The sequence below is a fragment of the Lepisma saccharinum genome, chromosome 1, assembly GCF_977018435.1.
Source record: "Lepisma saccharinum chromosome 1, izLepSacc3.1, whole genome shotgun sequence".
Lineage (NCBI taxonomy): Eukaryota > Metazoa > Arthropoda > Insecta > Zygentoma > Lepismatidae > Lepisma > Lepisma saccharinum.
Window position 1 is genome coordinate 170,099,674 of NC_139229.1, and position 18,423 is coordinate 170,118,096.

Consider the following 18,423-nt stretch of genomic DNA (forward strand, 5'->3'; position numbering starts at 1 on the left):
TCCGTGAAGCTATTGTTCTTATGGTAGGATTACGTTAAGAAAACATAGTTTATTTCATTTTTTTTCAAGATTTCCATACTTGACCGCCAATTATTACATGCAGATTCGTATTTAGGAGTTCACAATTAGTGAGTAGGCGACATTTCATAGAAATTGGAGAGTGGTCCGGTATTGTAAACTCGTTCCCTTTTTCCCCTCGGTAAGATGCTAAGTGACCATGGCGGTCACAGTTTCACTACCGTAGTCGACATGCAGTGTTTCCACCCCCACTCCACCCAAAAATACCTACGTAGCCCCACAATCCATTGACGCATAGCTCCACGAACCTTTCATACATAGCCCCATGAACCATTTCCGGTAAGGTTAGGTTGGTCAAGTTTAGGTTAGAATAGTTAAAAATTGGTTTAGAAAAAAAATGCGTAACCCCACACCATTCTTGCATAGCCCCACAAACCATTTGTGGAAACGTACCTTCTTCAGTTATAAAAAACACGTGTTTGGATAAAACTGACCAGGATTACATCATCACACACAGGCAACATCCGGCTGGAAGGATATGAATGCAACAGCCTTCGTGCATCGGTCACACATTTATATTGAAAATACATGATTTACCGGCAAAATTCAATGAGCGATTCGAGAAAACACTTCCCCGAACTTCCACAAGTCTAAAGAAACTGCATTCGGTAAGTAATTTCTCCTGTAAATTTTAAGAAATCCATTTTCTGGATACGGAAAGTTTACCAAGTGTTATTAAAATTCCGATCTCCCAGAAACGTCTGTAACTTGTTTATTCAGTCATTTTTAACATTCGTACTTACGTATTCTGCATTGCGAAACATGGCAAATATCTGTTGTATCGGAGACACATTAAAATCGGATATTTTGTGTTTCGGATGGTTCGTACTTACCAATTATGTATTGCGGAACATAGTTGAAGGTGCCATTATGCTTTTTACACGAAAATAACATCAATTTTTCACATTACGAGAAATTATTGAAATCCTTTCCTTACTGACAGTGTATATTTCCATGTTTTATTTATGAGCAGTGCTCAAACTTTTTTTTTTTTTCCGCGAGCGCATTGCTTCATTAGCATATATACGAAGTTTCAGACTGCTACTCTCATTACAGCCCATGCTGTACCACTCTGAACACCGTCACTTTAATTATAACCACCTGGTACATTAACGTCGAAAAATATATGGTTTACCGGCCGGATAAATTGAACGAAGGGAGAAAACACTTCGACGAACTTCCTAAAATCTACAGAAACTCAGTTCCGTAAGTACTTTCTTCTGTAAATTTGAAGAAATAAGTTTCTGGGAAATCGGAATTTTACCAGAGGAAGCATATAACATTTCTTTATTTTCTGACATTCGCTACGAGACTCGGCAGCAAGCGGCCTGGCGTCAGCACTTGTCTTTCCCAGTGAATGGGTCCGCGACAGTCGCTAGAGTCGGCTATTAAAATACTCTCTTTTAACTCACGGATGGTGTGCGGATTGTGTCTTTGTATACTTTCTTTTTGAGATTTCCCCATTTTTCTTTCCACTTTTATTCAGAACTGACCCTGTTGCTCCTTTTTTACGAGGTTTAATATAGTGGTCCTATGTGGAACAGGAACACCAGGAAATTTCATTGCAAAACGTCCGAAGAAACACTCGACAAGATAAATCCTTTGTTGAGGGAGGATTATACTGGAATCAGTCTGCAACGTCAACAGAAAGGGAAAGGGAGTGAAGGCAGGGAGAGCGAAAGAAAACTAGACTGTAGCATGCGACTGTTGCGGACCCCGTTCACCAGGAAAGACAAGCGCTGACGCAGAGCTGCTTGCCACCGAGTCTCATAGCGAATGTCAGGGAATGCTATGTATGATCATTTGTAATAAAAGTAGGGAACAATTTAAGACCGTACAAAAGGCAATTTTGTGGTAATTTTTTGATAACAGATGGCAGCACCGTTTGCCATGGCAACCGAGGGCCATGTTGCCAGATCTCCGCGTAATCAAGGCAGATACATACAGGTTGGTCGATAAGGGTACTCAATGTGAGATGAAGCCATATTGGTTAGAGGTGAGTTAGTGGATTAAAAAGAAATAGTAGTAAATCAGGGAAATTGATAATCATGAGATTTTAGTTATATGTTCTTCTTACAGAAATAAGCAATATATCATCAGTGGAAGTTAGTAATAGTCAAAATATTAATATAAAATCCGTTGTATTATATTCAGTATTTATCTTAATATTTAGAACGCAGAGAAGAAAATGCAATTATAAGTGTAGTTAATTCAAACACGAAACGGGTGAAGTGAGGACAGTAATTGAAATAATTGAAAACATTTTGTGAATTCGTTTGAAGCAAATGCTGCGTTGACTCAGGCAAGTATCCAAGGGGGGCCTTGAGCCCCCCCCCCCCCGAAAGTATTCTGTTGACACCTGATAAAATGGGTCTTTTTGGTTTCTTGTGTGTGTGAAATAAAATAATGTGACAAAAATTTAAGAAGAGAAATAATTATCGAGGCAAGGTAAATTTTTCTATAACCCTGTAATTGATAATAGCACGTATCCAGGGTCCCCACCCTCAGGAAATCTTTCAGTTTACACTTGATAAAATTAGGTTTTTTGCTTCTTGAATAATGTGACGATGGAGAGAGAAATAATTATCGAGGCAAGAGGGAGAACGTTCTATAACCCTGTTATTGATAATAGCACGTATCCAAGGTGGGGATCAGGGAGGTGTGTCGACCCCCCCCCCCCCTGCATTCTTTCAGTTTACAATAGATAAATTAGGTTTTTGGTTTCTTGAAAAATACGATGATAATTTAAGGAGAGAAATAATTATGGAGGCAAGATAGAAAATGTTTCATAACCATTTTATTGATAATAGCACGTATCCAAGGTGGAGATCAGGGGGTTGAGCTCCCGCAGGAAATCTATCAGTTTACACTGGATAAATTAGTTTTTTGGCTTCTTGAATAATATGACGATAATTTAAGGAGCGTAATTATCGAGGCAAGACGGAGAATGTTCTATAACCCTTTTGTTGACAATATTGCACCTAAACTTTTATTGTGCTTTCATTGTTGTTGTCGCAGCGAGCGCGAGCATTGTGTAAAGATTTGTCATCATTTAGAAGATGCACAACAAAGCCTGCCACGAATAGGATGATTCTTTGTATTATTTATTCTTTGGAAAGCGGAAAAGGAAACATTCTTAAATAAGAGGTGTAGTCTAACTACTGGTAACATTAACGAAAGGTTTTATCTGCGGAACATTCTAGAATATAATGAAGACATAAATAAATACCCGGCTTCAATTTCCCGGTTGATCAGTACAACAGTAGTAATTCGAAAATGAAGCGGACTTGTGACGCAATTTCCTGTAAACTACGGGGTCTACTTCTAGTTCCAGTTCGTGTCCAAAGTTGAAGATATTGCCGACTAGGAGCCTCAGTGTAGTGCTAGTTCGAGGCATGAGCCGAAGAGATCGAAGGTCTCTAAAGTGAACATTTCATGAGTACCGGATATTGGGGCGGTTTATTAAGACATAAATAAGTTGCACAGATCAACTGTAATTTTATTTGTGCTCGGGCCAAATTTCGTGTATGCAGTCCGAGACTTTCATGGGATAAAAAGGAACTGGGTTTGACACACACTCAAACACTTAACTACTACAAAGGGACAGCCGAAAATTTTATGAATGTCATGAAGAGAAAGCAAGGAGATGTTGCATATGTAGATATTTTAGCGGAATTTTCAGGCTCTGCCAGGACCCGAACCAGGGTCTCTGGTATATTGTGCCGTTGCTATACTGGCATACCCAGGATTTTCGAAGGGGGGGAGTACGTATACTCTTTTCTGTAGTCAGTCCTCATTTTACCATCTTTCTCTGCTTTATACCTTCATTTATTTAGAAATACTTGCCCAAAGGAGGGTTATGATCCCCACCAACACTCACTCCCTTGGGCACGCCACTGCAGATAAATGAGTGAGCATTTTATCATATTGGAAGACGAAACATTAGATGTGTTGGGAACGGAAGGGTTTTCACTGTGCGTTAATTGTTTCTCGATCCAGCTGTATTCGAGAAGACTTCCTTTGTTTCGTGCCGATATATGACAAGACTGCGGAAGCTGTGACGGACAATTTCGAACACTTGCAAGTGCTTAGGCCTGAATATGCACAATTTGGTGTGTTTCAGCTTGTATAAGATCTGCAAACATGGGAAGACAAGACACATTAGTGGTGTTCAGGCTCGAATCAGGGAGAAATATTCGAAAACTGTCTGTGTCCAGTTCCCAGCCCACAGTTTGAATCTCGCATTGTCGAGTGGATTGTCCATCCATTGTGTAACAGCTTCGTGAAAACACTGACACCAAAGATGTTTTGATGCCTGATGAGAAGAAATGGACAAACACGTTGTGATAAAAATGGCAGCCTTAAATGGTGGCTACTATTTAGGGAGACAGTTGCTCCCCATTTTTTTGCCTCCACATTATGGCCTCGTAATGCTAGGCCTTGTCTGCCGAGAGAAAGTAAACTTTCCTTGCCCCCCCCCCATGCGTTTTGCCACCAAAGGGCACCACTGGCCTTAAACATACACTTGTGAGTTTATATCTACAACCTTTAAAAATATATTGTTCAGCCCCCCTCGAAAGGAATTTCTGGATACGTGCCTGCATTGACTGTACACTTAATTTTGTATGACAGTACTTTCTACCATTGATTGGAGACTTTATACTCTGTCCCGACTATCTCTGCTGCAGCAAGGCTGCAATAGTGGCAGAGAAAGTGGGGGGGGGGGATTGAGTGGGCAGAGCGAAGCAGTACACGATGCTGCGAAAGCAAGTAACTACAGCTGCTTTCACCCATTCCATGCAATCCCGTTCCCTCTCACGTGTTCATTGGTAGAGCCGTCTCGCGTCACTACTTGCGCAGAGACTTCTTTTCGTTCGTTTGCTCCAGCAAAATTCTTTTCTTGTGTATGGAGTGACCGTTCAAAATATTCTTGGGTAGAACGCAACGCTACGTGCTTTCATTGTTGAAACGCCATTTTCCACACACTGTATTAGTAAAAGGAAATTAAAGATAAAACACATTTTCAATTTTTTCAATTATAAACATTGTTGAAAAATGCTTAAAAGTCGTAATGTTAATTTTTCCACAAGGCCGTAAATTTCAGTTTCTTCATGTATTTTTCTTGCAGAATTCGAATTGATACAAAAAAGTGTTCCATTGACGATAAGACCAAATTATCTTTTAGTTTATAATATTTTCGGGTATTTTAAAACCTGCAAAAGTTCTTATTCGCAATTGGAAGAAAACTGAAGATGGAAATCAAAAAAAAAAAACATTAAAATCATGACTTTTTATACTTTATAGTATAAAAAATATATATACACATAAAAACGTAACGTTTCCACCCTCTAACAGGGTCTTCTTCAGACGAATATTCACAATTGAGTGTGGAAACGTTACGTTTTTATGCATATTTTTTTATACTATAAAAGTTTTCCTTGGTCAGCATTTTAATGTTTTATTAACATGGAAACAAGGCTTAACAGTGTTACAATGGAAATTAAAACTTAAATAACTATACTATAAGAAAATTATTTTTTTAAAAAACTTGAAGTGATGTTTTAAGTCCTTTTTATGCACATATAGGCTAATCAGGACTAGACCTACAGTTTAAAGTGGGATCCGAACTACTGCGTAATGCACCTCCACCATGTATCGAACCTCTTGAGTACAAGGCGACGACATTACCACTACGCCATCGGGGAGGCTTTTATTTGAACACCGGGAATAAAGGTAAACGAGAAGCAGAGTGATTATTTGTTCGTTTCATAATACTTAAGTACAATTTTACACAAGTTGCCTTTTTAAAGATACTTTTTAAAGCAACAGTAATTATAACTGAATTAATTTCTCAAGTGATTAACTTGGAATTACTTTTTAAAAGTAACTTTCCAAAGACTGTTGATATCTTAGAGTTCAGCATTACTCAGATAAGAATTGTAAGAGAAGTTTTCTAAGATACAATATGGTAATAATTACCATTAGAATAAAATTCAAATCATTCAAAAATCATTGCATGAAAGGACTACAAAAACTATACATTCGGGATATACGTATATATTCATATTAACATTTTTGTTTCAGTGTAATGTCATTCTCCTTCTTGGTCATCCTGCAAAACATTATGTCGTTCTTTCATAGATACGTATGCTTCTTGCTATCTTGTAATCATCATCCCATTCAGAAAGCAATGATGGGCAAATACCCTTAAAAATTGGAACTAGCAAAAATTTCAAGGAATGTGTGCTATAACTTGACAGACAAGACACACACGTTATACCATTCCCATTATTTTCAGTTTCTCTAATATATCGTTCCCAATTGCTGACTACTTGCAACCAGATATTAGGAAGTCTTGAAACATAATTTCTTGAGTATATTTTGGACTCTTCATATCTTGTAAACCATCACCATTCAACCATGTATCTGCAAATTGTGTACAGGTCAAACAATCCACAAAGACGATTTTGATTCCATAGAAGCATATCCACAAACTTCCACGGTGTTGGGTTGCCATTGTTTGTCAAATCTGTTGTCCTTTTTACAAATTTCAAGGTATTCTTAGAAGACATATCAAATGGATTCTCAAATGTTCATCTGCAAGAGGAGCAAAGAAAAATATTGTTAATATGGTGTATGTGACTATGAACTTAACAAAATTAAAAAAACAAAACAAAAAAAAAACATTTTCATTACATTGTTACAACCTGAGACAAGTTGAGTTAATAATAAAATGAAAACAACTTAGAGATGTTGTGTAAGTGGATGTGAATATAATTGATCTAAACTACACCATAATTGTTAACGTAGTGGTACTGTTATAGCAGAATTATTAAAGGTTTGATTCACTATATCAGCTCAGATTCAGATCTATCTTTACAGTGCATGTTAAATATGACTTGGACTTCAGTAGGTTATTGAATCAAATATTCGTAACATAATCAGGACAGATTATGATTTCTCTGAACATCAATCAATCTTACCCACAAATAAATGATTGGCTTTGCTCTTGTAAAATATGTAAACTAGTAAACTTTCCTAATCTATACTAATTTGCAAATTCTCAGTAAATACGCAAACTATTGTTTGGTAGACTGTTAGGACTTTACTCTTTTAGCTGTTAGGGTGTACTTTTACACTTTAAATACATAAAACTTGAACTTATTGGAAGTGCTGCGCTACCATTACAAGGCGTTCAAGATTATGAAAGAACGAGAAAATCGAAGAGTTTTATGCAGCTTACAAAACCGGTTTTCTGACCTGATTCTGTGAAAGAAGATAACAGAACGTTGTCCAGAACTTGCACCAAATTCGGTGATCTTACATTAAATCTATTTCAATCCAACCTAACTTAGCTTAACCTACTTAATGCATTTAACACTTGCGAGCTATATATATATATATATATATATATACAGAGTGTCTGAAAAGTCACGCAACCCGGTGTTTACGACCGTATAACGGAATAGCGAAACAGAATGAGAAGAAACGCTTTCTGCCAAGAGAATGACCTGTATATTGGGAAAATTTAGAGAGACAAACATATGTAAGAACATGCATGTTTTAATAACAAATAAGCAAAGTGTTGCCAAAGGCGGAAAAAAATATTTGCAAATCGCATGTATTGATGCACAGAACTCATTGAGGTAAATTATTGCAACATTTCACAATACCAACAAACAATTTGGATGGCCATCTAATGAATTTGACAGAAAAAGAACTTTGACGAAGTTTCAAAAACATTGCAGAAGGGAATAAATGGGCTGTTCCAATAATCAATGTTTTCACAATATTACGCAGGACACTGGCAACACTGTTGCTGTCACGTGTCACTAACAGATGTGTTTCACCTCAGGCTATCACACTAAGGCACTTTTAACGACAAAGGAGAAAGTTGGTTATTCTCGAACATATGCAATAAATTACATACACCTTGCAACCCTGAAATGTGGGTCATTCTTCTGTATGTGAGCCTTTGGGTTGAACCTCATAGCAGACAAGCACATGTGTTGGATGACGAGGCCCTGAAAGCAGCCATTGAGGAGAACACTGGTCTAACGTGTGATGAACTTGCAGAAAGGTTCTACAGGGTGGCTCAATAAGTCACTTAACACCCCCAGTACAAGGCCACTGCGGCATGGGACGTGAAAATGGCGATGACCAATCGTTATCAGGCCAAGGGGGAACCACATTGACGTCACCCGCATGGTCGGCAGCCATCTTGATGCCCGCCATCTTGAATTCAACTTCAGAAATTTAAATGGGAAGTGGGTCGTGCGACATATCAAAATGGGCTAGAATTTCACCAGGAAAACAACTGTGACATTTGTTTTCACCTAACTTTAATTGTTGCAGAGTTAACAATACCACAAAGTTATAACACATGCTCAATATGACGTCCCTCTTGCGCAACACACACGTGTAATCGTCTCTCCCATGACCTTACGACATTCTGAAGAACCTCAGGAGTTATTGCAGTACAGGCATCCACAATGCATAAAATTATAAATAAATCCACAATAAAAGTAAATTATAGCCACCAATTAAAAAAATAAAAGATAATAAAATTAATACTAATCTAACCTCATAAGAAATAGTTTGGGCAACTGCTCGAAGCCCACCAAGTAATGCATAATTAGAATTAGATGATCACCCAGCAGATATTACTCTATACACTCCTATTCTCATACAACATAAAAAGAAAAACACCCCCAAATAAAAATTAAATAATAAGGTGTGATACGGAAAAACAACCCACAACCAAAGATAAGAATAAACTAAAAACTGGAGATATGTAATATGGGTAATAATTTCTTAAAGTAGGTAATGTTTGCTCCTTAGTAAATAACTTAACTGCATCAGCAAAAGGCTGGAAAATACCACAAATCCCAACCCGATTAGGTCCCCTTCGAATTTGAATATAACCTAATACCCTACGCTCAAATAAAGTAAAAAAAGCAACTCTAATTAAAACACACACAACTAAAATAATAAAAGAAATAACTCCAATAAATCAATCTAATATCATCCACTATAAAAAGAAATTTATCTCCATTATTGAATTCTAAATTCAATGCACTTCTCTGCCATAATAGTAATTATTATTAATCAATATCATATATGTATAATATAAGTATTTGGTCCTTTCGTACTAAAACACTTTTAATATTAAGAGATAGAAACCAACCTGGCTCACGCCGGTTTGAACTCAGATCATGTAAGAAATTAAAGGTCGAACAGACCATCAAATTTGAAATGCTACACCCAAATGATATCTTAATCCAACATCGAGGTCGCAACTCCTCCTGTTGATAGGATCTCTCAAGAAAGATTACGCTGTTATCCCTAAGGTAACTTATTCTTTAAATCACTAAAAATGGATCCCAAATAACAAAAATTATTGAATATTAAATAAAAAAGAGCTAATTATTATCTTCCCATCACCCCAACGAAATATTATTTAATAATATGTATAGTTATACTACTAATCAAAACATCATTAAAATAATATAAAGATCTATAGGGTCTTATCGTCCCCTTAAAAAAATAAAGCCTTTTCACTTTAAAGTAAAATTATACATTAATTAACTAAAGACAGTCTATTCCTCGTCCAACCATTCATTCTAGCCCCCAATTAAAAGACTAATGATTATGCTACCTTCGCACGGTCAAAATACCGCGGCCATTAAACAAGTGTCATTGGGCAGGTTATACTTCATATAAAAATCATGAAAAGATGTTTCTGATAAACAGGCGAGAATAAATTTTGCCTAATTCCTTTAATTAATTAAATAAATATACTAATAGAATCATAATTTCAAAATAAAACCAATTAAAACACATAATTAAGTAAGAAAGTAAAACCAAAACTAAATTTTTAATAAAATTTCAAATAAATTATAACAAAATTACAAAAATTAGCAATCTCCAAACCAATAAATATAATAGTTTATTATAAAGTTATAACCAACATATTAACCAGGAGCACATCCCCCTAGTCATAACTAAGCATTAATATTATAGTATATATATTAATATAAAAAATATTAAAATGTAAAGCTATATTAAATATAATTCCCTAATAACTAGATATAAGGTAAGTCGAATAACATTTTATTACAAGTAGCAATTTTAACAGAAAAATATAACACTTTTACCTTAAAATTAATTCTACTAGCTCCTCACCCTTCGAGAAAACAGAATATTCAATTAAAATTTAATCCTCCCTGATACAAAAGGTACGATTATTAACATCTCCTATAATAAAAATTAATATTTCATATATTTAATAAATCCCAACACTGTACTAATAATCTATAACAAACTAATTCATATGCACTAAGCATATAACCAACCACAATAAAATTCCTTTTCATATATAAACAATTTATAAACAAAATTCAAATAGTAATAAAATTTCTATCAAAATATATCGAATTGCACGACTAACTACTCAATGTAAATGAATATTCTAACTAACAGAAATATTTTGATACTATTCAAACTAGGCACACCTTCCGGTACGCCTACTATGTTACGACTTATCTCACCTATATAAATGAGAGCGACGGGCAATGTGTGCATGCCCTAGAGCTAATAAACCAAAATGTTATTCTAAAACAAAATTACAATTAAATCCAATTTCAAATATAATTACAATACATTATCCAAATCAACATAATGTAACCCATCTCCACCCACTAATAAGCTGCACCTTGACCTGAAATATATTCCAATAGAAAAAAAAACAATATATATTTAAATATTCAAACTACGGCGGTATACAAACTGATATTTTACAATAATAGGTCAAATAAAACGCGGAATATCGATTACGGGACAGGTTCCTCTAAATAGAATAAAGCACCGCCAAATTCTTTGAGTTTCAAGATCATAACTAATACTACTCAAACCAAATTCACAATGATAATAATAGGGTATCTAATCCTAGTTTAATATATCACCTTTATAGAATTAATAAAAATAAAGAACAAATTATATTAAAAATTTCACCTAATAAATAAAATATAAACAACCAAAAATCAATTATTACTACAATTAAGTCAACAGCCCTCCACTTATGTCCCCACGTCTAACCGCGGCAGCTGGCATGAATTTAGCCGGACAAAATAAATATTAAAACTCAAAATTCTGTAATCTAATTTACATTAAAATTAAACAAACCCACACACTGCGAACTAAATCAAAATACACCGTCTCAACCCATAAAAAATTGACGGAAGTTTCTCCTCTCTTCAATAAATACATACGTAAAATTTAACTAGGAAGATTTAAGCTAGAATAAAACTTTAATTTAAAAATATAAAGAGAGGTTCCTTATTATTACATACTATGTATTATATTAAATTAAATTATAATTAGAAATTATCTCACGAAAATTTCCTCCCCTTTTTATTTTTACTCACTTTCCCGTATTATATAGAACACAATTTTTTTTTTTCCTCAAAATTGTGTTCTATATAGATATATTAACTTCTTTTTTCTCTAGACTCAATAAGTGTTAAAATGACATGTTAATTAAGTCAATTACTTTAAGTTAGACTACAAAAACTTAAAAAAAATTGGATAAAATTAAAATCAATTCTGAAGTATTTTATATTATTTAATAAATAGGTTCTACTTATTGATCATAACAATAAAAATCTAATAAATATTATTATTAGCCCACTATTATAATTTAATTATAAATAAGATGTCTGAAAAAGAATTACCATGATAGGGTAAAGTATACATGAAACTTAACATGTTCTTATTAAATTCATTTTTATTAAAAATGAATTTTTATAACTGAAAGAATTAAACTTTCTCCAATGGTATCAAACCCCATAGTGCATCATACACCAAAATATAATAAAAAGGTAAGCTAATTAAGCTAGAGGGCTCGTACCCCACATATGAAGGTTTATAATTAATCCTTCCCTTTTTAATGCTCACAACCCCCAAAAAAATAATATTCCTATTGACCCTCACAATAGGAACCCTCCTTTCTATTTCTTCCACCTCATGATATGGAGCCTGAATAGGCTTAGAAATTAATTTAATATCTTTTATTCCATTAATTTCCACACCAAATAATCAACGAAATACAGAAGCATCACTTAAATACTTCCTAATTCAAGCATTAGCATCATCAATAATTTTGGCCACAGCATTAATTATAATTAATGCTGTAAATTTCAATATACAAACCCAACTTCTAATTATAGCTTTATTAATAAAAATAGGAGCTGTTTCATTTCACATTTGAATACCAGAGGTTATAGAAGGAATAACATGAATTAACTGCTTAGTAATAACAACTATTCAAAAAATTGCTCCATCAACATTACTTAGATATGTAATTGACAATTTAAGTATAATTCTAATTTTAACAATTAGAACATCAGCAATTATCGGGGCAATTGGAGGATTAAATCAAACCTCATTACGAAAAATTATAGCCTTTTCATCAATTAACCACATATCATGGATTATCCTAAGAATAACATCAGAAGATAACACCTGATTAACATACTTACTACTATACATCCTTATAACCACCTCCACCATTATGCTATTTTCAATAAACAAAACATACTATATCCATCAACTGTTTATATTGAACCTTCCCCCCATCAAAAAAATGTCTTTATTTATATCAATACTATCTCTTGGTGGACTACCACCCCTACTAGGGTTTTTACCAAAATGACTAGTTATTATTCAAACAACCAACCTTAAACAATTAATTATAATTATAATTCTAATTAGTATATCACTATTAACCCTATACTATTACTTACGAACCTCACTTACATCAATTTTAATAAATTATAAAACCAATATATGAAACATTATTAACAATAAACCATTAAATTTAAAAGAACAAATATTATCGGTAGTTACAATTTTTCTCGCAGTGTGTGGGCTACCTATAATTCAACCAATTTATATATCTTTATAAAATCTTTATAAGGTCTTAAGTTAATTTTAAACTAATGACCTTCAAAGTCATAAATAAGGGGCATTCTTTTAGGCCTTAATACATATAACGTATCACTCTGAAATTGCAGTTCAAAATTATTATTCTTAACTATAAAGCCAAAATTTAATGAGAGAGTTTAAAACTCATAAATAAATTTACAGTTTATCACCTATAAAACTTCAGTCATCTCATTCTTGCAACGATGATTATTTTCTACTAACCATAAAGATATTGGTACAATATATTTAATTTTCGGGGTATGATCAGGAATAGTTGGAACATCATTAAGAATCTTAATCCGCATAGAATTAGGCCAACCAGGAAGTTTAATTGGAGATGATCAAATCTACAATGTAATTGTAACTGCACACGCATTTATTATAATTTTTTTCATAGTAATACCCATTATAATTGGGGGATTTGGAAACTGATTAGTACCTTTAATAATTGGAGCCCCAGACATAGCCTTCCCACGATTAAATAATATAAGATTTTGATTGCTACCCCCGTCACTAACTCTACTATTATCAGGAAGAATTGTAGAAAGTGGTGCAGGAACTGGTTGAACAGTGTATCCTCCCCTATCTGCAGGAATTGCACATGCTGGAGCCTCTGTTGATTTATCAATTTTTTCATTACATTTAGCAGGAGTATCCTCTATTCTAGGGGCAGTAAACTTTATTACAACAGTAATTAATATACGAACTATAGGAATATCTATAGAACGAGTACCATTATTTGTATGATCAGTAGTAATTATTGCAGTTCTACTATTATTATCACTACCAGTTCTAGCAGGAGCAATTACTATATTATTAACAGATCGAAACTTAAATACCTCATTTTTTGATCCATCTGGCGGTGGAGACCCAATCTTATATCAACACCTATTCTGATTTTTTGGACACCCAGAAGTGTATATCCTAATTCTACCAGGATTTGGAATAATTTCACATATTGTAACTCAAGAAAGAGGTAAAAAAGAAACATTTGGAGTTCTCGGAATAATTTATGCAATAATAGCAATTGGATTCCTAGGATTTATTGTATGGGCACATCATATATTTACTGTAGGAATAGATGTTGATACACGAGCATATTTTACTGCAGCTACAATAATCATTGCTGTACCAACAGGAATTAAGGTATTTAGATGAATTGCAACATTACATGGGACACAAATTAATTACTCCCCATCAATATTATGAGCATTGGGATTTATTTTCTTATTTACGATAGGAGGATTAACAGGAGTAGTATTAGCAAATTCATCACTAGATATTGTACTACATGATACATACTATGTTGTAGCACATTTTCACTATGTACTGTCTATAGGAGCAGTATTTGCTATCATAGCAGGACTAGTACATTGATTCCCTCTATTTACAGGAGTAATAATAAATCCAGATTGGTTAAAAATCCAATTCATCTCAATATTTATTGGAGTCAACCTAACATTCTTTCCACAACATTTTCTAGGATTAAGAGGAATGCCACGACGATATTCGGATTACCCAGATGCATATATAATATGAAATATTGTTTCAAGATTAGGATCAATCTTATCATTTACAGCAGTAATTATTATAATTTTTATTACCTGAGAAGGTATAACAAGTGCCCGACCAACATTATTTAATCTACAACAAGCATCATCAATTGAGTGATATCAAATGTCACCTCCTTCTGAACATACATATTCAGAACTTCCAATACTACTTACTAACAACTAATCTTTAAGGTGGCAGAGAAGTGCATTGAATTTAAGCTTCAAATATAAGGGGTATCCCTTACTTAAAAGTGGCAACCTGAAATCAAATAGGACTACAAGATAGATCCTCCCCATTAATAGAACAAATAATATTTTTCCATGACCACACAATATTAATTTTAATTATAATTACAGTATTAGTAGGATATTTAATAGCATCATTATTTAATAACAAATTAACAAATCGAATACTTTTAGAAGGACAAACATTAGAAACAATATGAACAATTATACCAGCAATTACCCTAATTTTTATTGCCCTACCCTCTTTACGTTTATTATATTTATTAGATGAAATTAATCAACCTTCATTAACGCTTAAAACTATTGGGCATCAATGATACTGAAGTTATGAATACTCCGATTTCATAAAGGCAGAATTTGACTCATATATATCCCCAACAAATGAAATATCTTTAAACTCGTTTCGATTATTAGATGTAGATAATCGAACAGTGCTACCAATTAATATAGATATTCGAGTGTTAACTACATCCGCAGATGTATTGCATTCATGGGCCATGCCATCTATAGGAATTAAGATAGATGCCACTCCGGGGCGACTTAACCAGGCAGGGGTAAACATTAGTCGAATTGGTCTATTTTTTGGACAGTGTTCAGAAATTTGTGGGTCTAATCATAGATTTATACCAATTATTGTTGAAACTACAACTCACAAATAAGTAGGGGGTGATGTTCATTCTCCGGTACTAACGTTTCAGTTTCTTTACAGACCGACACGTTTTGGATGTTAGTCAGAACAAAATCTGATGTTTTGTTGTTGGTGTTTAACACATTGTTTACACTAGTTAAATTATAGTAAGACATAAAGTTGGAAAGAGTGTTAGATTTTTGTGAGCCTTTGCTGAAATCATAATTAGAACCTGTTCCCTGTGTGAACTGGGAACACACACAGAATAGATCGCTTGATAAAATGCTTCATAAATTGAAATAGTACATGATGGTGGGAAATATATTATGCATGTAAACAGGGACATAATTTTGTTAATTACAGTTTTTAATTTAATTGGTAGGTCGGGTAATTTTATGGTGGTTGATCTGAATTTGTTTTGTGCTCCATCCTTTCCCCCCAAAGTCTTTATTTTTTCGTCACATCTAGTTATGCCATAAACAGTTCACTATCCCTGATGCTAGACTAGCCAGCTTTCGACTACAGCCACTGCAGCATAGTTGTTGGCAAAAATGCTTTGAGATAAAGGCTTGATTTTCGTATGGAGTCCTCGGGTGTTTTGAAATGCTACACTAAATAAGAAATGTCCAGCTGCTTTACACACAATCTCTTTCCATTTTTCTCTGGATGACCATTGCGTGCCTGTCCATCATTGGGTGGAATGACCTCTCTCCCTATTGTTGTTTCTTACCATAGAGTCCCGAGAAGAGGAGAGGGTGGATGTGGATAGAGAGTGTTGCTTTGGCGCCTGCACTCCTGCTGCTGCAGCTGCCATTGCGGCCTCCGACAGGTGCATGGAAGGGGTGGATGGAATTCCATTGTCACTTTCCTGAGAGACAGGTACTTCATCTGTTTGCATGCTCTCCAGATTTCTGAGTATGTAACGTCTCCCGTCTATGAACAGGTAGTGGAACTGCATGTACGCGTATCTTCCTTGTTTCCTGGCCTCGATCATGTGGTACTTAGTCCTTCAGTTGCCAGAGCATTTTTTTGTGTGTTAACTCAACCAAACCTGCTTTCAGGTTCCCAGTTACAATGCAGAAGGTGCCTGTTAAATGTCGACGTTGCAGATTTGTGTTATTCCTGCACCCAGATGTTCCTGTTTTGACAGCGCATGGTGAAAATGTTGATTTTGACCAACCACCTGAGGTGAAAGATGAAGCATGTACTTCCGTTCATAATGAATCAGTGTGGTACATTGAAGAAGAATCTTTGCCAGAATGGATAACAATAGTTTTAGATGAGGTAAGTATTTACCCTATAGGTTCTACACGAACCAAGTCAGAATGATAATATTGATTCATTATACAATTAGAAATACTGCTGATTGTAATGTTGGTGGTAATGTGTAACCTAATTAGGATTTTAACATGATGCCTGAGATTGTTAAATTTACCCTAGGTTTGGTTTCATCACAGTACACATCTGTTACAGCATGTGTACAATATTGTATCCAAGACATCCGATAACCTCATACGCATATGTAGACAAGTTAAAAAATATGCCATCTACCTTCTAAAGCAGTGACTTGCACTGAGGAGTAGCTAGTCTAGCAGTGATAGATCAATGATCACATGCATCTAATTATTTTCAAATTGCAATATTTATTGTCTTCTCGAAGCCACAGCTCATATGCAACACCTTTTTATCACGTGCTTCTCACCCCTCGGTACAATCGCCAGCAGCCTGGAAGGAGCTACTCCAGCTGACCTTTCCACCGCCAGACCAGTTTCAAGTATAGAGGCTACCTCGGAAAGAGAAGGAAAGATTTCTGTGTTTACTCCCCCACCTCTTTGCCTCCAACCCTCCGGCCAGAGCCATGGTTGAAAGCCCATTTTTTCAGGTAGCCCAATCTATCATCTACATAGGAGATGGAGAATTGGTTTGACTCGATTCCCTTTCATTTCTACTGAGAAACTCGGGGTGATATTTTATTATTTACATCACAAATCTTACACATTGTATTTATGTATAATTATGGCTACAAGTCTTATTATTTATGAAATGAGAAAGTGGGTATTTTGTGTGCAGACAAATTACTGGAAACATTTCCTTTTTCTCCAGTAAGGAATGAAATTACATAAAAAAACCTTATGTTTTAGTAGTATTATTATCTTAAATTGTACTAATCTCTTGTCCGGAAGTAGCGAACTCATCAATACATTTTGATAAGCCTAACATCTGAAATTTGTATATTCGTGAAGGGGTGGGGGTTGGGGCTTGGTGTATTGTACTTTGTCAGACAAAGTAGTGAAAAACTGTACATGGGTCAAATTACATACACAAAATCTCATCAGTTTTCTCACTGCTGATTTATATTTTTGCCATTTCATGTCACTTTTCTAGTTTTCGAACTTTAATTGCGAAGCAACAATAAAAATGTCTAACGAACTCAGGGTAGTGATGAGGAAAGTCCTAAACATTCATACTGTACTTGGAATTTGAACTCGGTGCCTTTCTTTCAAGTGCTTATTGTTTTCAAAGAGCGCTTGCATGCATAAGTAAAGTCCCTCATGCGTATAGCACCGTGCCATGGAGGCATATTTAGGGGTGTGGGGTAGGGACCCACACATTCTCTATTTCGGACCATTTTGGAGGTGATGTGATCTGATCAGCACCATGCTCCAGCCACCTTAACCCTCCCTGGGTTACCCCCAGGTACTCATTGATTTGAGGTTTGGTGAGCCCCAGAGCCACTTTATGTAAGGTGTTATTTACATTTTTGCCTGTTAATATTATGTGTGGAAAAATATGTAGCATGTTCAAACAAAATCTTTAAAATGTGAGCCGTAATTTCTTCCACATATCATCAAAACTGATACTGGTGGGTCAATACACATGGAATCACCCAGAGCAGTGTTTTAGGGCCATTTTTTAAAAAGTAGTCATGTGTCA

General features: G+C 34.8%; 1 protein-coding gene and 1 pseudogene across 3 annotated transcripts in view; both read left to right on the forward strand.

The window, feature by feature from the left end:
* The window catches only part of LOC146003924 (E3 ubiquitin-protein ligase RNF180-like), a 116,128-nt gene that overhangs the window by 5,758 nt on the left and 91,947 nt on the right, over positions 1–18,423 (forward strand). For 2 of the 3 annotated variants that reach the window (XM_083142441.1, XM_083142428.1), the window contains exon 2: positions 16,551–16,773. In XM_083142441.1, coding sequence (XP_082998567.1) covers positions 16,564–16,773 — 210 coding nt within the window. In that variant the 5' untranslated portion in view covers positions 16,551–16,563. Of the gene's footprint in view, positions 1–1,989; positions 2,075–16,550; positions 16,774–18,423 lie in introns of those variants that run through there. The other variant, XM_083142436.1, reaches the window with a different exon arrangement.
* LOC145987110 (cytochrome c oxidase subunit 2-like) lies at positions 14,864–15,520 on the forward strand (annotated as a pseudogene).